Source organism: Lineus longissimus, chromosome 16 (genome assembly GCF_910592395.1).
Source record: "Lineus longissimus chromosome 16, tnLinLong1.2, whole genome shotgun sequence".
In the NCBI taxonomy this organism is placed as follows: Eukaryota; Metazoa; Nemertea; class Pilidiophora; order Heteronemertea; family Lineidae; genus Lineus; species Lineus longissimus.
Window position 1 is genome coordinate 15,522,593 of NC_088323.1, and position 22,266 is coordinate 15,544,858.

Below are 22,266 nucleotides of genomic sequence, written 5' to 3' on the forward strand. Positions count from 1 at the left end.
TCCGCCACGTGTCAAATAAAGTCCTCGGATAAATGTGGCGAGTATTTTCCGCAACCTAACTGGTTTAATCTATACTTGCAAATAAACTGGCGAGACGCTTATAAATCACTCCGATTTTGTCAGCATTACTCCCATCAGTAACAAGTTTGTCTACATCTAAAGCCATCCTGAGGAAATCCGGGGTCAATGTTCGCTGTTCGTTTCTCCGACCCTACGAGCAGGGTCACTCGAACATCTAATTAATTGGTCATCAGGCGTCCTAAAGCACAGGCCAACATTCGACACTATTGACCGAGCTTGTGTACAGAGGGAGGAGGATGGTCATCGGGCAACAAAGTAACCCGCATCCTTAAAACACAAAGTCGGACTGAACTAACTTGCAGCGGTCGGGAAAACTTATACACGAACCAATTGTATACAGATAGCGCTCGAGCGTTTGACTACTGACTATTGGAGTTGATTGGCGTTAGAAGTAGGAACTAGATAGGATTGGACCAAACAGTAAATATACGTCAACGACCGGCGTACCCCTTTAACCATCTAGGCACCAGTGGTTTACAATATCCTCCGCCTCTCGATATGACGAATTAAGAAGCATAAAAGGTCTGAAGCTCAGGATACCCTAATTCCAATGTATCCTCGAAAATACCAGCAGCCGATTCGATCCATCGTCGGTAGTACTCGAACGCCCGGAATCGGTATGTGCTGCAGTTTGTTAAGTTTGGATGCGGGGTATGATAATGATACTAATGAAAATGTTGACATCAGTATATGGTTGATGAGATAACAAGGTAAGGAAGAAGAAAAAAAGAGAAAAGTGCGGCAGATTCACCGGGAGTCGAACCCGTGACCAGCCGATCCACAGTCAAACACTTTCAGCGCTAGACATGGCACACCCTGCAGCATATGGCACACCCAGCAATAGTATATTATTAGAAACACGGCACACCCTGTAGAGAAATAATACATTCAGTAGAGACATGGTCCACCCTGTAGAAACATGGTCACCTTTGTTGGGAGAGCGACATCCAGATCAGACAGAGTACGCCTAGTAAAGGGGCATGGACTTGGTACACTAAGTGGCAACATTGCCATGGTGCGCTATGAAGGGGGGAGGGCACATCCAGAAGACATGGGGCACCATGTAGAACCTGACACACCCTGCAGATCAGATCAATGGCACACAGTTGGGGACAGGGTGGACCATGTCTCTACTGAATGTATCATTTCTCTACAGGGTGTGCCGTTTTTCTAATAATATACTATTGCTGGGTGTGCCATATGCTGCAGGGTGTGCCATGTTTCTATTCGATGTGCCTTGTCAATGCAGAGTGTTTATATGTAGCTACAGAGTGTACTATGTCTCTGTTCGATGTGCCATCTCTGCTGGGCGTGATATGTCTCTACTGGATGTGTCATGTCTATCCAGGTTGTGATATGGCGCTGCTGGGTTGCACAATGTCTCCTTCGGATGTATATACTTCCTCTCGACATGATGTATCGTCTCTGCTGGATGTGCCATGTCTCTACCGGATGTGCTCTTTCTCTTCTCGATGAGTCATCCCAAGACACAGTGCACCATGTTTCTGTACAAGGCGTGCATCTACAGGGTGTAACATGTCTCCCCCTGATGTGCCTTCACTCCACGCAGGTTGTTCCATGTCTCTGCTGGATACGCCAAGTCTCCACATGGTGTCATGCCTCTTCTCGGCATGTTCGGCCTGATTTGGATGTGACCTCTCTCCCTATGAGTATAGTCGTGATACGGTGATGTTGGTGATGCGGTCACATCGGCTCTCACATCGTACGGACAAGACGGCAGTGCAACCAGGTCCCATTCGGCTTGTGTTTCTGACTGTCTCGCATGATGTCTTACCGTGTCGGCAAGACGGTGATCGATTTAGTCTGGTTGTGACTGTCTCAATACGCTCACTGTGCCGGCAAGACGGCGAAGCTGCCAAGGCCGACTCAGTCTTGTTATGACTTTCTCATTTCTCTTACCTTCTTTGAAAGAAGCTATTCCTCCCTCGCTCCCCTGCCGTGGACCAGCAGTACTACATGAAACGTATACAAGACGTACCCATGGGAGCAATGCCGCAAGAAACTGATGGGTATTGATAGGTAGAGTATAGTTAAGATGAACCGCATGATTAAACCAGGTTCATACTTGCTTTGACTTGATGAATGACGGATCTGCGGGAGCTGGTTCAGGGGTTCCAGTTGTAAATCGTCCCCCGCCCTAAAAACGGACGATATTTTAAACTTTACGCAAATGCCTAGTTCCAATTTCTTAGCTTAGATGGCGGTACCTGACAGTTACGAAGACTTGTGAAGATATGACACATAAGGATTTACCGTGGCTCTATGTTGTTTATCTGCTGGGGAGGACCATGTTCTTCAGAAATGACTTTTGCCAATGAGACAGTAGACCGGCCTGGTCCTTCCCTCTAATGGATGTTCCTTTTCGCTACTTGGTGCGCCTTGTCCCCAATTGTGTCAGGTTCTACGTGGTGCCCCATGTCTTCTGGATGTGCCCTCCCCCTTCATAGCGGACCATGGCAGTGTTGCTACATAGTGTTACAAGTACATAACCTTTTACTCGGCGAACTCTGTTGAAATTTTTGGGAAATTTTGATTGCTTTCAAAGTCCATCTTAGGCTACTTTTACCGAATGACAACCTGTAATTTTGAGGAATATCGAAAGCGTTAATAATTAACTTCACAAAAATTCCCTGCCAGCGGCCATGTTTTTTGTTGTTGACGTTTTGAGAGGTGTTCAGAAAATTCGTGATATTTCTTTAACTATTAAAATTATCGATTGTTTGTTGACATATTCATAATCTTTGTATTACCCTTCACATAACAAACTTAATTTTTTATTTAAAAAATGTTTTTAAAATATCTTAATTTGCTTTTGAAGTTGGTCTGTTTCTTCTTAATTCGAATCCTGAGAATTACAGACTTTTATTTCTTCAAAATCAAGGTACTAAAATTTGATTATTTTCAAAAATTTCTTTCTGAGCATATGCGGAAACCGTTTCTGGTCTAACATCACTTTAGACTTCATGAAAATCTCCACTAATAAAAAAGTGAGAGCCAAAAAACGAGGTCTGTAAAGTCTTTGGTCTGTAGAATAGACCCTGCCGTTATGTGAACACTACTCTTGAAACGAACATAGAATAAGAATCAACTAAAACAGAATCTGAAATTTTCCAATTTTATTGGTTCAGCACAGGGAAGAACATAGCGTGAAAAAACACACAGACATTTTCAGTCCTAAATATCAAAAATTGATGAAACGCACAGCATAGTCGTCGTCAGTATTAAGGTGACTCTATCATCCATGGATACACTGTCCTTCTATAACACCTCGGTTGCCAGGCCTTTCGATTACATCATTTTAACACCGCTATACGGTGTAGGAAATTTGGCATGTCCCCAAATTAGGCCCTGAAAAAATGTCCCCAAAATAGAAAAAAAAAAAAAAAAAATTGTTTTTTTAAAGGGGTAATTTGACCCCCTGAAGCGTTTTTTGACACCTTAAATGACCAAATCTCATCCGAAATGGCCTAATTTGATACTTTTCATCCTAAAATTATGAGTTTTCAGGTGCATGTGACAATGTCAGTCAATAAGGACGTCGATGTTCAGGCAAATTGGCACGACGAAATGTCCCCAAATTAAGCTAAAAAGCAAAAAAAACATGTCCCCAAAATAGGCTAAAAAAATACAGGGTGTAGAGGTCTCCATGTAATTGAAAGGCCTGGTTGCCATGACCCAGTATCACCTATAGCTCGAAACTTTGCCTCCAATTTATCTCCATCCTCCTATCAGGGGTTTGATACTTCCTAAGGGTAGACCCTCCGATTCAGTTTAGTTCCTTAAAGGGACACGCCGTTTGTATTTACTGGTGGTCCAGTTAAATAGAAATCCACCAATACACAATGCCGTAGTGAAGTTATTGTGAATACAAATTTGTTGAAACTTTGTATTTATAGTATTTGTCTACCTGTCCTTACACAGGCAATGCTGAAAGTTATATTCATTATTTATTCCCGCAATTGAAAGTATTCAAATTCAATTACAAATTCAAAATTTTTAACGAACAACGTAGGCCTTTAATCGTTGGTCAGAAAAAAAGAAATGCAATTATACACAATGTCGTAGTGGAGTTTATGCATGCAAATTAGCTGAAACTTGGTATTCATAGTATTTGTATACCAGTCCAGACAACTGCGATATTAAAATTTATATTTAGTAAGGTAGAATGGGGTATTTGTAGCCCCGTTTATTTTTAACCCCTGCATTGTTTGATGCATGGGGATATCAATCACTATCATAGGCAGGGGCTATAATTAAAACCGGGGCTACAATTACCCCACTCTCCCCAACATATTTACAAAATAAGAATTTTCAAATTCAATTTTAAATTTCAAATTCTTAACGAACGACCTTCAATTGAAAACATGCCAAGAAAACATGCATTGGCACACTGTTAATATCATTGATCACACAGGATGGAATCATCTTCATGGTACTACTGTTTCACTGGAAATATTTGCGGCCATTTTTCTTATTTCAGTTTCGTGTATAAGTGCAACCAAGTCATCCTGAGGAAATCAGGCATAAATGTTCGCTTCCCCGGCCCTGTACACAAACCCCTGAAACATTCGTCTTCATTTTGTGAAGTGCGGGTGCATATCACCTTTAAAAGTCAGCACAGATATTTACCCGTCAACCTTGACCCATTGTAATCCCATCATGTAGAAATCAGGTTGATGTTGGCTTCTCCAGTCCTGCACACATCCCCCGAGACATTCACACAAAGCCCTGGATGAAACATTCGCCCTCTTTTGGTGTAGTTACAGAACAGACGTACGTCACCTTTAAGTCAGCAGTGTGATTTAACTGTCAACCTCAGTTCTAGTATCGGAAATTCTATAGTCGTAGTTCCACCTATCATAAAACCCCGTGTTTTTTCAAGACCCGTGTCTTCGCCGTGTGTCAAAAAACCCGCGGCGCACTTACATCTATCAGTGATCAGTGGTGTTAGATAATGGTTAATAGTCCCGGTGACAGGTGCGCTGTAGGTAGGGAGCTCTCCTGTGTTTCTTTCCCGTTGGTGGGGGCGCAATACCGAGGCAACTACACCGCGCCATCTGTCGCCAAATCTTAGAACTTGCAATTGCCGTGTCTATTCAGATTCCACCTATCAAAAAAACCGTGTTGAACACGGGTCTAAATTAGCCCCCGATTAGCCCCATCGAGCTCGATGGGGCTAATAGACACGGGGATTTGACACACGGGTCTATTTAGACACGGCAATTCATAGGTGTAAGCGCAAAAGACACGGGGATTTGATAGTGGAAGTAGGCCTACAACTTATGATTTGTATGAATATAAATCGGAAAATCTCAGAATCAAGGTGAGACAAGACCACTAGGCCTAATGAATATTCATAGGTTGGAGGGTCCAGGCCTATCTATTAGACGAGTGCATGTTTTTTACTCTCAAGTACATATTTGGAGAGGTATTGAAAAAATATTTGCTGTGGCAAGTCTACAGATATAAATAAATTGTTTGGTAAAAAAAATAATTTTGAATTTTGACAACCTGGCCATAGGGGGGTGGTTCAAATTTGGAGTGAAAATGGCCGAAATGGGTAAAAATGTCCACTTGTGTCAAACTTGTCAATCTAAAAAAAAAATTTCCGTGGTCAATCACCAATTTAAATCGCACCAGTTACTTGCAAGACTAACCCGTATATCATATCCGAATTTCAGTTTCACTACTTGACGCATTCTTTGATGCGTCGCGGTCAAACATTGACAATTTAACTGCTAAAAGGCTTAAAAAATCAATTATGGTCTTGTCTCAGGTTGCAATGCATTCCTTGCCAGACAATACTCTCTCAATGCATCTTTGGGGACAACACCGGTGATTATTTGCAATGCATTTTCCATTAAACTTAAAAATCTGCCAAAAATAGGAAACCGTGTTTTTTAACAAACCGCCACAAGGGGTTAATATCCAAGGTCTGGGACATCCCTCACTGCAATGGCGCATAGGGTTCACCACGAAAATCTAGAGAAAATCCTATTTTTGTAAAACAGTTCTCAGATTCTCACTTTCCAAGCTGCGTGTCTCTAGAAATGAAGCCCTTACTGGTGCTGCCCTCCTGAAAATACCCGGGGACCATAGAACTGAAATCAATATTTTATGAAAGATTGAATACTACTCTATAATTCAAATCAATATTTTTCTTGATTACCTTGGTATTAACCCACGCCATCCCAGCCATCCCAGGGTCAACTTTTTGTTTTTATTCTTCAATAATTTGACGCCCATACCGATGTAGGTGTCACTGGTGTTGTGCCTTTGGATATTGTTGCTACTACGTTTTTTAAATTTCTCAACGCGAATGTAAGCGACGCTCCGATTGGGCGCACGTACTTCTGCGCCGACTAATTCACCAAATGAGGGCAAGTATCTCAGGGGTTTGTGTACACGGCCGGAACAGCAAACATTAACCCCTGATTACCTCATGACGCAACCGAGCTTACTTCCAAGTTTGCATTTTAAAAACCTCTGTGACAGTCATAACAAATGATTTTTGAAAAATGTTGTAGATTATCTTTAAAGTGATACTATGATGTGATTTACAACTTTGCGGAAATACGTCCGTTTTTAATTGCTGATCACAAATGTAAAGCTCAAATTTTCCATTTTTCATTAGATTTATCATAAAATCGCTGAATGTAAACCACCGCGACCGCGAAAATGTTCATGTTGTGACGTCATCAACGAAAACGGCATCGAAGCGAGCCGTCTGGGCGGGATTAAACCATCAATTTCTAGAAAACGTGCATTTCGATTCGAAAACCTTACCGATTTATGAGAAAGTGACGTAGTCATTTGTCAAAAACAGCTAAAACATTATATGGTGAAATTTGACACGAGTTACCCTTTAATAGCTTCAACAAACTTTTTTTGCAATTATCACAAAAGTGAAATAAAAGGTGTGCAAACATTTCCGTGTTTACAGTATAATGAAGAAAATCAACTGGACGGATAATTATTGAGCAATAGCATTCCGCGAATTTACTATTTATAGCTCACAAGGTCATTTGCATAAGATATTGATGACGTTTTAGTCACGTGACAGTCGGACATCGACACTTATTTCTACGCATTTGAGCTTATTTCAAAGTCAATTATCTTTGACCCTGCATTGTTTTTAGCATGAATGATACCATAGAGTCAGAGAGAGAAATAATCAGAACAATTATGTAGTATTTCCAACACTCGGACATGTGCCAGATTGAATCTAACTGCCCTAGTTAGAAAGCCTGAATCCATTACGAAACCGCATGTTTGTCCGACATTGCCTGTAATTCAGCGATGGGGAAATAGAGGGCAGCAGCTGCAGTGACGTCATCTTCGCGGAATGCTATTTGTTAAAATTGCAAAATAGATGTGTATCAAAATTAGTTTTCTTTTCTGCTGATTGCAAATAGATTGGTCTTAAAGTCACCTTTATTGCATAGAGTGGGTTTAGGGAGTTTGCAGGTTGGAATGAAAAACGACATTCAATCAATATTGACAACAAACAGGGATGTTGATAACATATATACGAAGTACTTCTTCGCTCTGCACTTGGAGGGGTCATTCTCCTAGGAGTAATCCTCCTCCAAGGCGGGATGAGCGTATCCTGCGAGCAACTACGGTTAGGCGCCAATTGGGTTTATTGGCCTAGTGGTCCGACTTTGGCGAGAGAGATAGAGTCCACGCAAGCTACTCATGTTTCTCACTTGGTGGGGTCTTAGCTTGCCCTGGCATAGACACCAGGTACAAGGAACCTCGGTTTTGAGTCTCATTCGAAGGACTGTGAAGAGCCAGGAATTTTAGTTCCTTGAAAGCCACGCCGGTTCATCCAGAGATACGATCCTGGGTTCTCCCCGGGATCGAACCAGGGCCCTATTGCGTGGTAGCCAGCAGTGTTAACCACTAGGCTCTGGGTTCTCCCCGGGATAGAACCCGGGCCCTATTGCGTGGTAGCCAGCAGTGTTAACCACTAGGCTCTGGGTTCTCCCTGGGATCGAACCCGGGCTCTATTGCGTGGTAGCCAGTAGTGTAAACCACTAGGCTCTGGGTTCTCCCAGGGATCGAACCTGGGCCCTATTGCGTGGTGGCCAGCAGTGTAAACCACTAGGCTCTGGGTTCTCCCCGGGATCGAACCTGGGCCCTATTGCGTGGTGGCCAGCAGTGTAAACCACTAGGCTCTGGGTTCTCCCCGGGATCGAACCCGGGCCCTATTGCGTGGTAGCCAGCAGTGTAAACCACTAGGCCATGAGGCTCCTTAGAAAAACAAGATATATCTGTTTATTTTGAGAAAAATTACTTCAAAGTCCAGAGTGTAGGAATACGAGTGTAACCTTGACACCCTCACTTTCCATTATGGACTTGTCTTGTGCATTATTTGGAAGAGTCCATACGTGGAAAAGGGGGTGGACATATATATAACTGACATAGGGTGGTACAACACAGGTATTGAAAGCTGCATAAATGTTTCATCACAATTCTACAAAAAGATGCATTAAATACTAGACAACACCAACATCCTATCAATTGTGTTTCAAAAAATTTGAAAATAAATTATCTAAAAATTAAAATGTGCAATGCTATGCTTTGCACATGATTAATCAAAACAACATTAGTATGATTTGTCCATAAAAACTATAAAGACATCGCTGCAAAAAAGCATTTTTTAAACTTTCATATACAACAGGTTAGAAAATGTCTCTTTTCAGTTTGAGTGTGATGCACACCGATGACACAATTGAAGGGGCTACCTAGGTGTGGGATTCAAGCGGCCAGGAGGTTACACTGCTACTGGTCACAGGGTATAGCACCGATTTTGGCCAGTAATAATGCTTTCTGCTGGTATTGTGAGGTGTTATTGGACATGGCCCAGGAATTTCTGATACACCTACAATTATCATCCCTTGTAGAGCACCATTTATTGTAGTCTTTGGCCATCATCTGTTTGGAGAAGTCGCGGTCCTGCTGGAATTCATTTCTGTTTGAAAAGCCAACATATCTTACATCCAAGTTGCCCCTTTAAGAGCGAAAGTCAGCGGTGTGCACTCAACTTTACAAAGTCAAATATTTATGGAACAGATTTTAAAATCTCAGTGAATCAAAACAACTTCATATTATACAGGGTGGACCAAAATGAATCACCAATATCTTTCTTTGAAGTTAATCCTTTATCTAATAGGCCAACAAATGACACCAAAAGTATGCATTAGTGTCCAATCCAAAATCCGCCAGATTTCATCAAAGTTGGTAAATTTGATAACACACACATAACCTCATTATAGCCTAAGTCTTACTAATACTCTCAGGGGCGGTTCCAGGAGTTTGAAAATGTAGGGGCGGGCACTGCAGTGCTCATCATCATTTGGGGTGTGTTCAAAAATTTCATGGTCAATTTATAAGATTTTCATGATTAAGGGGCATACTTCCAAAAAAAATTGTGACACGATTTCGATCAACCCTGTATAATTATAGAACTAACCCTTCATATAACAATAAGACAACCACAATAATCTGTGCTAGGCCTAGGGAGCATCCATTGTGTAAACAACAACGACACAAAATCACAATAAAGCTGTGCAAGAGAGCAATTACTGAGTCAATTCTGAAACTAGGGACAGCCCATTTCTAACAATCCTGAAACACTTGGTGTAAAAAGCAATAAAACACCACAACAATGAAACACATACTTCTTTATATAAAACTACATGCAGTTGAACCTCACTATTAGGACACCCCAGGGACGGACTGTCCTTAGTGCTGTCCTTAATAGAAAGAGGTGAAATTGGATGGGACTGGCCATACAATCTCATTTTGGAAGAAAAGAAATATCTTGGATGGAATGACATCAAACATGTACATAACAATTACATTCAATTTGACCTCTCTAATCAGGACACCTCTCTATTAAGGACAGCACTTGTCAGTACAGAGGGTGTCCTTAATAGAGAGGTCCTACTGTAGTTCTTGAAATATCTACTATGGAGTAGTTTAACGGAATGTTTACGAAAACAGGTGACCACGTTTCCTTGAGTTGTAAAGCCTCTGAAGCATCTACTTGGTTCGTTCGCTGAGAATCTTAAGGATTTCCGCACAGCTGTCCTGTGCGAGTTTCCACTCGCGATCAATGTCCTCGGTAGCCTGGAAATGAGACGGAAGAATTTGAGTGGACTAGCAAAACTGAGCATCTTATCCTTGACCTCAAAATGTCCACCAGAGTTGGGACTTCAATAGTAGATACTGCAAGCAGTGGACATTTTTCTGAAAATATTACGTACATGCAGGATTTTGAAACATCCATGTGACTCTTTGTGGGACATACCCGAATCAACAATCAATGAATCAAACATTTTTCATACGCACACATTATTGCCTGATTTTTTGTCCCCCTCCCCCTTGCATATGCATGTGTAGGCGAGAAAGAATGTGTAAGAGAGTACGCATGGGTAGGAGTACGCATGCGTAAGAGAGTACGCATGGCTAAGAGACTACGCATGCGTAAGAGAGTACGCATGGGTAAGAGAGTACGCATGGGTAAGAGAGTACGCATGCGTAAGAGAGTACGCATGCGTAAGAGAGTACGCATTGGTAAGAGAGTACGCATGGGTAAAAGAGTACGCATGGGTAGGAGAGTAAGCATGGGTAAGAGAGTACGCATGCGTAAGAGAGTACACATTGGTAAGAGAGTACACATGCATACTTGTATCTCACGTGTCGTTTGATCAGCTCTCGCTTGCACAAAAATACTTCTAAAATCCTTATTTTCAGCCCAATCTTGAAAATTCAAATATCTCCAGAGAGTCGAGACAGAGATCATTCCATTCCAGCTCTTGAATTTTGCATCAAGTAAGAGGAAAAAGTCTTAACTCCGTCTAAAATCAGAAATTTCATATCCTTGTCTTACTTACTTTGGCTTTGAATTCGTCATCCTTGATGTTATCTAAGTTGGTGTGGACATTACAATGTGCTCCGTACACACCCGTCTCAAGACTTTTGGCACTAACCTGGAAAATAATTATAAGTTCTTTCAATCCATCTTTTCAACAAAAAAAATTCATTTCCCCTACGATAATTGTATTTTTTTCTTCTTCAGCAACCGCTGTGCCCTTGGAGGCATTAGTGAGTTTCCGCATCGCTTACGATTACGATTACGATTTGTGTTTGACGTCATAAATTTTTGGTGCTACGTCGTCTCCAGCGAAATCGTCGATGGTACTTTCGTCTCGTTCTTACGAGGATTCCGGCTGATCTTCGTAAGTCGAAAAACGATTACATGGATTAGCGAAAAGCCTATTTTCCACGCTACATATCAAATTCAAGGTGAAATATTCATTGAAGAATACTTTAGATCATATCTGTCAAACATAGGAACTGCATTTAATTTGATCAACGGCGATTTTGATCATGTTTTAGCGCCCGAGAAAAGTGCTGCCAGAGCATGAGAGCAGAGTATAAGGCCTATACTACAGTACACCAAGTCGTTGGTGTGAATGCGGAAACAAAATTTCTGGTTCATGCCGGTTTTGAGAGTATTACGATTACGACTTTGAAATCGTAATCGTAATCGTAATCGTAAGCGATGCGGAAACTCCCTATTATTCACCAGGGAGTATTCCGCCTCGAAGGCAGGACGAGTGTCTTTACGTGCCACTACAGTTAGGCACCAATAGGGTTCATTGGCCTAGTGATTACGACTTTGGCCAGGGTAGAGTCCACGCAAGCTACTCATGTTTCTCACTTGGTGGGGTCTTTAACCTGCCCTGGCATAGACACCAGGTACAAAGAACCATGGTTTTAAGTCTCATTCGAAGGACTGTGAAGAAGCCAGGAATTTTTGTTCCCTGAAAGCCACGCCGGTTCATCCAGAAATACAATCCAAAGTTCTCCTAGGAATCGAACCCGGGCCCTATGGTGGTAGCCAGCAGTGTTAACCACTAGGCTCTGGGTTCTCCCCGGGATTGAACCCAGGCCCTCTTGAGTGGTAGCCAGCAGTGTTAACCACTAGGCTCTGGGTTCTCCCTGGGATCGAACCCGGGCCCTATTGCGTGGTGGCCAGCAGTGTAAACCACTAGGCTCTGGGTTCTCCCCGGGATCGAACCCGGGCCCTATTGCGTGGTAGCCAGCAGTGTTGACCACTAGGCTCTGGGTTCTCCCCGGGATCGAACCCGGGCCCTATTGCGTGGTAGCCAGCAGTGTTGACCACTAGGCTCTTGGTTCTCCCCGGGATCGAACCCGGGCCCTATTGCGTGGTAGCCAGGAGTGTTAACCACTAGGCTCTGGGTTCTCCCCGGGATAGAACCCGGGCCCTATTGCGTGGTAGCCAGCAGTGTTAACCACTGGGCTCTGGGTTCTCCCCGGGATCGAACCCGGGCCCTATTGCATGGTAACCAGCAGTGTTAACCACTAGGCTCTGGGTTCTCCCCGGGATCGAACCCGGGCCCTATTGCATGGTAACCAGCAGTGTTAACCACTAGGCTCTGGGTTCTCCCCGGGATAGGCAAATTACTCACCTGAAGATCAGACTTGCAGTTGAAGTTACAGATCTCCGATAGTTCCTTAAGTTTTGGCCAGAGGGAGTTGGTGATCATGGCAACATTCATAGGGATGGCAACGGCATTCTTCAAACCTTGTTGCATAGCCATCTCTCGGTTTTCCTGGTCATCGGGCGTGTTTTTTGGAAGCTTAAGTGTCATCTGGAAATATGAAAGAAATATTGCATGTCTGGTCTTAAAGTGGTACTCTGTTTGTAGTTATAGTAGAACCTCTGTATTAAGGACAACCTCGGGACTGACAAATGCTGTCCTTAATAGAGAGGTGTCCTGATTAGAGAAGTCAAATTGAATGGAAACAACCAAGTTGGGGCCAAAACTAGTGTCCTTAATAGAGAGGTTGTCCTTAATAGAGAGGCGTCCTGATTAGAGAGGTCAAATTGAATGGAAACAACCAAGTTGGGGCCAAAACTAGTGTCCTTATTGGAGAGGTTGTCCCTAATAGAGAGGTGTCCGCTAACAGGTTCCACTGTACTGACGTCCAGAAAATAGAAATGCAGTTAAAACACAATGCTGTACTGGAGTTATTATGCATGAAAATTTGCTGAAACTTGGTATTCATAGTATTTGTATGTCTGTCTACATAACGGCAATGCTGGAATTTATATTTAGTAGAGTAGAACCTCCCTTAGTGGACACCACTCTATTAAGGACACCCTCTCTATTAAGGACACTCTCTCTATTAAGGACACCCTCTCTATTAAGGACACTCTCTCTATCAAGGACACTCTCTCTATTAAGGACACCCTCTCTATTAAGGACACTATCTCTTTTAAGGACACCCTCTCTATTAATGACACTATCTCTATTAAAGACACTATCTCTATTAAGGACACCCTCTCTATTGAGGACACCCTCTCTATTAAGGATACCTTCTCTATCAAGGACACAAGTTTTGGTCCCAAATTGGGTGTTTCCATTCAATTCGACCTCTCTAATTAGGACACCTCTCTATTAAGGACACCCTCTCTATCAAGGACACAAGTTTTAGTCCCAAATTGGTCTTTCCAGTCAATTCGACCTCTCTAATCAGGACACCTCTCTAATCAGGACACCTTTTCGTTAATATGGAGGTGTGTCAAGTCTTTCTGCACTATGACCTTTAAATAAAGCTAGACTCGGCCTGTTGAGGATGGGGAGAACAGGTGCTAGCTCTGTAGGTTGCCATTCAGAACCTCGCCGATGACTTGATGATGTGTTGATTGCTTTGATACAGGCCTTTCGATAACATCATTTTCACACCGCTATACGGTGTAGGAAATTTGGCATGTCCCCAAATTAGGCCCTGAAAAAATGTCCCCAAAATAGAAAAAAAAAAAAAAAAACTTTTTTTTTTGAAGGGGTAATTTGACCCCCTGAAGCGTTTTTTGACACCTTAAATGACCAAATCTCATCCTAAATGGCCCAATTTGATACTTTTCATCCTAAAATTATGAGTTTTCAGGTGCATGTGACAATGTCAGTCAATAAGGACGTCGATGTTCAGGCAAATTGGCACGACGAAATGTCCCCAAATTAAGCTAATAAGAAAAAAAACATGTCCCCAAAATAGGCTAAAAAAATACAGGGTGTAGAGGTCTCCATGTAATTGAAAGGCCTGTGATACCAACCGAATCACAAAGGGGGGGCCAAACTCACCATGTAGTCGGCATAGGCCGCCGCATCAGCATCAATAAACTGTGTCAGATCTTTCATCACGGTATAGAACGGAGGAATCAGTTGCCTCATCTGTGCATCGAGAGACTCGTATTTTTTGTTTCCATACGAGAGGAGTCCGACCATGGAACCTAGGGCAGCACCCTGAAAGAAAGTCTTCATTTGATTAAAGGGGGATTATAGGTGTATTGTGTACACGCCGGTCACCTCATTCCCCCCTTCGGACAGAGATGGATCGTCCGCGATCCTACTTAGCGCTTCATGCGTCTCAGTACCGAACAACAAATCCAGAGCTCGCATCGCGTGGGAAGGTCTGCCAGATGTATTGTACGCGCCGGTCACCGATCCAAAGGTTGACCGGGCTCAACGTTGCTTAACTACCACTCTGGGGCCAACGCGCCAACCACTGGGCCATAAAGGAATTCCCTCATGGCCGGCGGGTTAAGCCGTGCCATATACCTGGGGGTACTATACAATAGGCAGGAGGAGAGGGGTAATTTGGCCACACTGTATGGGCCTAGGTCATGTCAGTCATCCCTTGGAGGAGAAAATACTCCCTGGAGAAAATCACCTCCGAGTGCAGATGGATTTCTGAAGAAGAAGAAATCAAGGCTATAGTCGCAGTTCCACCTATCATAAAACCCCGTGTTTTTTCAAGACCCGTGTCTTCGCCGTGTGTCAAAAAACCCGGGGCGCACTTACACCTATCAGTGGTGTTAGATAATGGTTAATAGCCCTGGCGACAGGTGCGCTGTAGGTAGGGAGCTCTCCTGTGTTTCTTTCCCGTTGGAGGGGAATTTCGCATGCGCAATACCGAGGCAACTACACCGCGCCATCTGTCGCCGGATCTTAGAACTTGCAATTGCCGTGTCTATTCAGATTCCACCTATCAAAAACTCGTGTTGAACACGGGTCTAAATTAGCCCCCGATTAGCCCCATCGAGCTCGATGGGGCTAATAGACACGGGGATTTGACACACGGGTCTATTTAGACATGGCAATTCATAGGTGTGAGTGCAAAAGACACGGGGATTTGATAGGTGGAAGTACGACTATCTGTGTGACAAAAACGACAATGCACTTGCCAAGGACGATATGAGGGCAGCTACAGACCCACCACCTGGAGACGGGGTTCGTGAACCAACAGTCAGGACAAAGTTCTTCACCCCCATCATCGCCAAGGGGCCATCCTTGTCTTCCATTACCATGTATCTGTAAGGAGAAGAATTCATTTCAACTGAAATTGACAAAGCAGGCATCTTGATAAAGCGCCAACGTGGGAATGAGACATGTTGGTTTACATTCAAAATGACCGCATCATGCCTAAAGAAAATTAATGAAGAACAATAGCATTCCGCGATGATGACATCACTGCAGCTGCTGCCCTCTATTTCCCCATCGCTGAATTACAGGCAATGTCGGACAAACATGCGGTTTCGTAATGGATTCAGGCTTTCTAACTAGGGCAGTTAGATTCAATCTGGCACATGTCCGAGTGTTGGAAATACTACATAATTGTTCTGAATATTTCTCTCTCTGACTCTATGGTATCAGTCATGCTAAAAACAATGCAGGGTCAAAGATAATTGACTTTGAAATAAGCTCAAATGTGTAGAAATAAGTGTCGATGTCCGACTGTCACGTGACTAAAACGTCATCAATATCTTATGCAAATGACCTTGTGAGCTATAAATAGTAACTTCGCGGAATGCTATAGAACAACATTGAGGGCCGAATTTACAAAGGGTGTTTAGCTTAAAACAGTGTTTAATGTCTGAATAGACAGAGTCAGGGCCTTGCAGAGTTTCTTCATGAAAACCGCATTAGGCCCTGAAACTGATTATGTAGAATTTACACGCGTCTAACTCTTAAACACCCTTCGTAAATTCGGCCCTGAATGATTGTAATCATAGGCCAGCCTAAATTTGAAAAGTCATGTCCAAAACTGCCTCATAACAATGGCAGAATCATTCTTAGCGCTCTGCAATGGTGTCATACTACCAGTGATGGCGCATGGTGGCAACCAGGGTCATTATCCTCGTGGCCAGGTACATCCCACCTCCAAGTTGTCCCTTTAAGGGAAGAAATGTGTGGTCGATATTTATCAAAATGCTCATGACGACACATTTTGCCAGCCAGATGATCAAATGAAACTTGGAGGCCTTATTCTCCAGGGAGGATTCCTCCTCAAAGGCGGGATGAGTGTCTTTACGTGCCGCTACATTTAGGTCCCAATTGGATTTTTTGATTTGCCAAGTGACTTAGTTTTTTGCCAGACGTTTAGTCTATGTTAGCTCATGTTTCTGACTCTTTTGTAGGCCAAAAATTCTATTTTCTTCTTCAGCGTTCGCTCTGCACTTTGAGAGGCTTATTCTCCACGGAGTATTCCTCCTCCAAGGCGGGATGAGTGTCTATACGTGCCACTACAGTTAGGCACCAATAGGGTTCATTGGCCTAGTGACAACAACTTTGGCCAGGGTAGAGTCCACGCAAGCTACTCATGTTTCTCACTAGGTGGGGTGTTTAACCCTGCCATGGCATAGACACCAGATACAAGGAGCCTCAGTTTTACGTCTCATTTGAAGAAATGTGAAGAGCCAGAATTTTAGTGCCGGGTAGCCATGCCAGTTTGTCATGCAGCGATATAAATCTGGGTTCTACCACAATCAAGCTTGACCCTATTGCATGGTACCCAGCAGTATTAAAGGGAATTTCGCACAACCAGTGTTTTAGCCGACTTTCGACATTTTCTCGGGCGATGAAAATACATATCCTCATTGCCTGTTTATAAGTCTAGCGCAGATCAATTATCCAGATTCAATTATCCAGATTCGCCCTGATGAACATGTGAGGGCCCGCAATAGGCTTCCATTCAGAAACTCACTCCCTTCTGTTTATGAGTACAGCACAGATCAGTAAGCTAGACTCGGCCTGATGAACATGTGGACAATAGGGCCAGCAATAGGGCTCCATTCAGAAACTCACTCTCTTCTGTTTATGAGTACAGCACAGATCAGTAAGCTAGACTCAGCCTGATGAACATGTGGACAATAGGGCCTGCAATAGGCTTCCATTCAGAAACTCACTCCCTTCTGTTTATGAGTACAGCACAGATCAGTAAGCTAGACTCAGCCTGATGAACATGTGGACAATAGGGCCCGCAATAGGCTTCCATTCAGAAACTCACTCCCTTCTGTTTATGAGTACAGCACAGATCAGTAAGCTAGACTCAGCCTGATGAACATGTGGACAATAGGGCCTGCAATAGGGTTCCATTCAGAAATTCACTCTCTTCTGTTCATGAGTACAGCACAGATCAGTAAGCTAGACCCGGCCTGATGAACATGTGGACAATAGGGCCTGCAATAGCGCTCCATTCAGAAACTCACTCTCTTCTGTTTATGAGTACAGCACAGATCAGTAAGCTAGACTCAGCCTGATGAACATGTGGACAATAGGGCCTGCAATAGGGTTCCATTCAGAAACTCACTCCCTTCTGTTTATGAGTACAGCACAGATCAGTAAGCTAGACTCAGCCTGATGAACATGTGGACAATAGGGCCTGCAATAGGGCTCCATTCAGAAACTCACTCTCTTCTGTTTATGAGTACAGCACAGATCAGTAAGCTAGACTCGACCTGATGAACACGTGGACAATAGGGCCTGCAATAGGGCTCCATTCAGAAACTCACTCTCTTCTGTTTACGAGTACAGCACAGATCAGTAAGCTAGACTCAGCCTGATGAACATGTGGACAATAGGGCCAGCAATAGGCCTCTATTCAGAAACTCACTCCCTTCTGTTTATGAGTACAGCACAGATCAGTAAGCTAGACTCGGCCTGATGAACATGTGGACAATAGGGCCAGCAATAGGGCTCCATTCAGAAACTCACTCTCTTCTGTTTATGAGTACAGCACAGATCAGTAAGCTAGACTCAGCCTGATGAACATGTGGACAATAGGGCCTGCAATAGGCTTCCATTCAGAAACTCACTCCCTTCTGTTTATGAGTACAGCACAGATCAGTAAGCTAGACTCAGCCTGATGAACATGTGGACAATAGGGCCTGCAATAGGCTTCCATTCAGAAACTCACTCCCTTCTGTTTATGAGTACAGCACAGATCAGTAAGCTAGACTCAGCCTGATGAACATGTGGACAATAGGGCCCGCAATAGGCTTCCATTCAGAAACTCACTCCCTTCTGTTTATGAGTACAGCACAGATCAGTAAGCTAGACTCAGCCTGATGAACATGTGGACAATAGGGCCTGCAATAGGGTTCCATTCAGAAATTCACTCTCTTCTGTTCATGAGTACAGCACAGATCAGTAAGCTAGACCCGGCCTGATGAACATGTGGACAATAGGGCCTGCAATAGCGCTCCATTCAGAAACTCACTCTCTTCTGTTTATGAGTACAGCACAGATCAGTAAGCTAGACTCAGCCTGATGAACATGTGGACAATAGGGCCTGCAATAGGGTTCCATTCAGAAACTCACTCCCTTCTGTTTATGAGTACAGCACAGATCAGTAAGCTAGACTCAGCCTGATGAACATGTGGACAATAGGGCCTGCAATAGGGCTCCATTCAGAAACTCACTCTCTTCTGTTTATGAGTACAGCACAGATCAGTAAGCTAGACTCGACCTGATGAACACGTGGACAATAGGGCCTGCAATAGGGCTCCATTCAGAAACTCACTCTCTTCTGTTTACGAGTACAGCACAGATCAGTAAGCTAGACTCAGCCTGATGAACATGTGGACAATAGGGCCAGCAATAGGGTTCCATTCAGAAACTCACTCTCTTCTGTTTATGAGTACAGCACAGATCAGTAAGCTAGACTCAGCCTGATGAACATGTGGACAATAGGGCCTGCAATAGGGTTCCATTCAGAAATTCACTCTCTTCTGTTTATGAGTACAGCACAGATCAGTAAGCTAGACTCAGCCTGATGAACATGTGGACAATAGGGCCTGCAATAGGGCTCCATTCAGAAACTCACTCTCTTCTGTTTATGAGTACAGCACAGATCAGTGAGCTGGACTCAGCCTGATGAACATGTGGACAATAGGGCCTGCAATAGGGTTCCATTCAGAAACTCACTCTCTTCTGTTTATGAGTACAGCACAGATCAGTAAGCTGGACTCAGCCTGATGAACATGTGGACAATAGGGCCTGTAATAGGGTTCCATTCAGAAACTCACTCTCTTCTGTTTATGAGTACAGCACAGATCAGTAAGCTAGACTGACCTGATGAACATGTGGACAATAGGGCCTGCAATAGGGCTCCATTCAGAAACTCACTCTCTTCTGTTTACGAGTACAGCACAGATCAGTAAGCTAGACTCAGCCTGATGAACATGTGGACAATAGGGCCTGCAATAGCGCTCCATTCAGAAACTCACGTATGACTTGATAATGCATTTTTGCTTTGATACCAACTGAGGTACGCAAATGCCATTGTATTGATGGTATGAAATTCACTTTAACCACTGGGCTACTGTTGTATAGTAATTGTAAAACCTTTCTTATGAGTAGCACTGTAATGTGTAATTCTTGGAATTAAGTGTGCGGGATTGTTGGAATTGGGGTCAGATAAGATACTGGTGGATAATCGTGGAAAATTCCCACGGTCTACTTATAATTCTTCATTCTCCCCAGCGTGATCAATTACGTGATCAATTACGTCAGCATTGATGCGGCTCCTCATTGGATGGAGACGCATCAACGATGCCCCCTGATTGGTGCAGACAAAGCTGCACGTGGATACAAAACAGCTGTCCGCACGCTCTCGGCGGAGAGAGAGAGAGAGAGAGTTAGTTATCAGAGTGATTACAGTTATTCCAGTCTCCGGAGTATTTCTAGTCACGTGCACAAATCGTCATCCCAACGAACTACTTTATCAACTATGACTTTGGCGTGTTAAATCTTGTGAAGCAGTTTTAGAATAAAGGATTCGGACGTTAGAAGGCAAATTCAGGACTTCGTACTTTTGTGACCTGTGGAAATACATCACTATGAGTTGCCACAAAACTTACTCAATAATCCTATCTTTTGGATTAAATGCTGCGAGCGAGTCTAATCCGAGCCGATTAACTACCTGGAAGATAAACAGAATTAAAAATCAGATCCCAGCAAAATTATTTATAAATACTTGTACCGTATTTTGCTGCGTATAAGGCACAGCTTTTTGACCCAAGAAAGCCCTAAAATCGGGGGGGTGCGCGTTATACGAAGGTGCGTGTTATCTATGGCCTAGCCCTAGGAAGCCACCGAATGATCACAAGATTTTTTCCATCAACTCATTTCTTTTGACGGCTTTTTTGGCTCGCAACCAAGTCGGCGCATTTTATATTTTTGCACGAAAGAAAAATCGGGAATATCGATGCACTTTGCATAGTTCACCGATGCTAACTCGCCTGTTCTGTACGCAATACACATTAGTATCCTCATTATCATTTCAGTTACTTCTATAAATGTTTTTGAGGGTCCTTAGCGGCAATATTCAGAGCGTAGATGCGAGATAAATCCAAATCGATAAATCAGCTGATCGTGTGCCGCCATGATTTAACATCAAAGCGAGGCTTTTACGAAGGAAAGATAGGCAGGGGGCATCTCAGAAAATGTACTGCGTGTTATACGTAGGTGCGCCTTATGTCTGGATTTTGTCTACGGACTCAATGGGTGCGCTTTATACCCCGATGCGTTTTATACGCAGCAAAATACGGTACACTGATCGGACTTCCTGAATGAGATAAGTTGACGAAAGATTGTTTGCTGTCTTGAGAGAAATTTTCCTGATTTCGCTTGTAAAGTAAGGTAATGAAAGACAACATTGTCAGTCCGGAGGGTGTCCTTATTAGAGAGGTTCTACTGTAAACTGATTGAAAGGTTCCCATATGACTGGACTACCTGAGACAAGTTGTCAAAAGTTTGTTAACAATCTTGAAAAAAAATTCATGATTTCAGTTGTAGAGTTAGGTAATTCAGGTGCCTAATTTGGAAAGTTAGGTTAAAAAATATCAGGCAGATCATTTTTTGTGTGCCCCTTTGATTCAGCTCTTGCGGAACACAATTTTATTTTCATTTTTCCAAGAATTGATATTTTTGATCAACTTACAAGTTTAATTTTTTGCTCTTCCTCAAGTATAAATAGATTCTCTTTCTCCATGTAATAGTCTGCTGCCTGGAGCATGGCTTTCAGAGGGAGGAGGCCAACAATCTGAGAACCAACCACGGCAAGATTCAATTCCTGAAACCAAATATTAGAGAGAGTTGGTATGAATAGACTGCCTGGAGCATGGCTTTTAGAAGCAGACGCTCCATCCCATGGCAGTGTCAGATCTAACCCGGCCAACAGGCAATGGAATCATGCCATGTTTTAAAGGTGGTGAAAGACCACGATTATCCAGCCCTTGATGGTTTAACTTAACACATTCAGCGCCGAACCACGTAGATCAACGTGGCCCAAATCCCCCCTCTTTGAGCTGGTTATCAAAGTCTCATGGACTTCATGAAAGAACTACGCCATCGCCATCTTCAGGGCAAAGCAGGAACTGAAAAGACCAAACCACTGAATAACAAAATAAGCTGTTCAGACACCGGGAATTTTTAGGGGGGTCGGGGGGTGTTGGAAAAGGGGGTCATTTTGGTCATTTTTGGTCATTTTTCAACCAAAAAATGTAATGTCATAAAGGATTGTAGCTAATATAACTCTATTGATTCAAGAAGTCCTTGTGTGAAGATTCTTTGACCCCATTTCTCACCTTAGCATCCCTGACGCATTCTTCGTACACCCTGTGGACAGGTGTGACATCATGATCGAGAATATTTGTGGAGACTTGGGCAAGATTAGACTCGTCTAACCACCAACCGATGGCTTGCACATGTTTCAGCTTACCAGGCTGAAAAAAAACGTGATCAGGATTAGTGTCGATTTCTTCTTCTGCTAAGATATTGC

General features: G+C 43.2%; 1 protein-coding gene across 1 annotated transcript in view; it reads right to left on the reverse strand.

The window, feature by feature from the left end:
* Nucleotides 1–3,203: 3,203 nt before the first annotated feature.
* The window catches only part of LOC135500275 (formimidoyltransferase-cyclodeaminase-like), a 32,020-nt gene continuing 12,957 nt past the window's right edge, over nucleotides 3,204–22,266 (reverse strand). The window contains exons 5-12 of the mRNA XM_064791622.1: nucleotides 22,073–22,210; nucleotides 21,427–21,558; nucleotides 20,345–20,406; nucleotides 15,389–15,515; nucleotides 14,286–14,447; nucleotides 12,609–12,791; nucleotides 11,007–11,102; nucleotides 3,204–10,239 (exon numbers count right to left, since the gene is read on the reverse strand). Coding sequence (XP_064647692.1) covers nucleotides 10,153–10,239; nucleotides 11,007–11,102; nucleotides 12,609–12,791; nucleotides 14,286–14,447; nucleotides 15,389–15,515; nucleotides 20,345–20,406; nucleotides 21,427–21,558; nucleotides 22,073–22,210 — 987 coding nt within the window. The 3' untranslated portion in view covers nucleotides 3,204–10,152. The remainder of the gene's footprint in view (nucleotides 10,240–11,006; nucleotides 11,103–12,608; nucleotides 12,792–14,285; nucleotides 14,448–15,388; nucleotides 15,516–20,344; nucleotides 20,407–21,426; nucleotides 21,559–22,072; nucleotides 22,211–22,266) is intronic.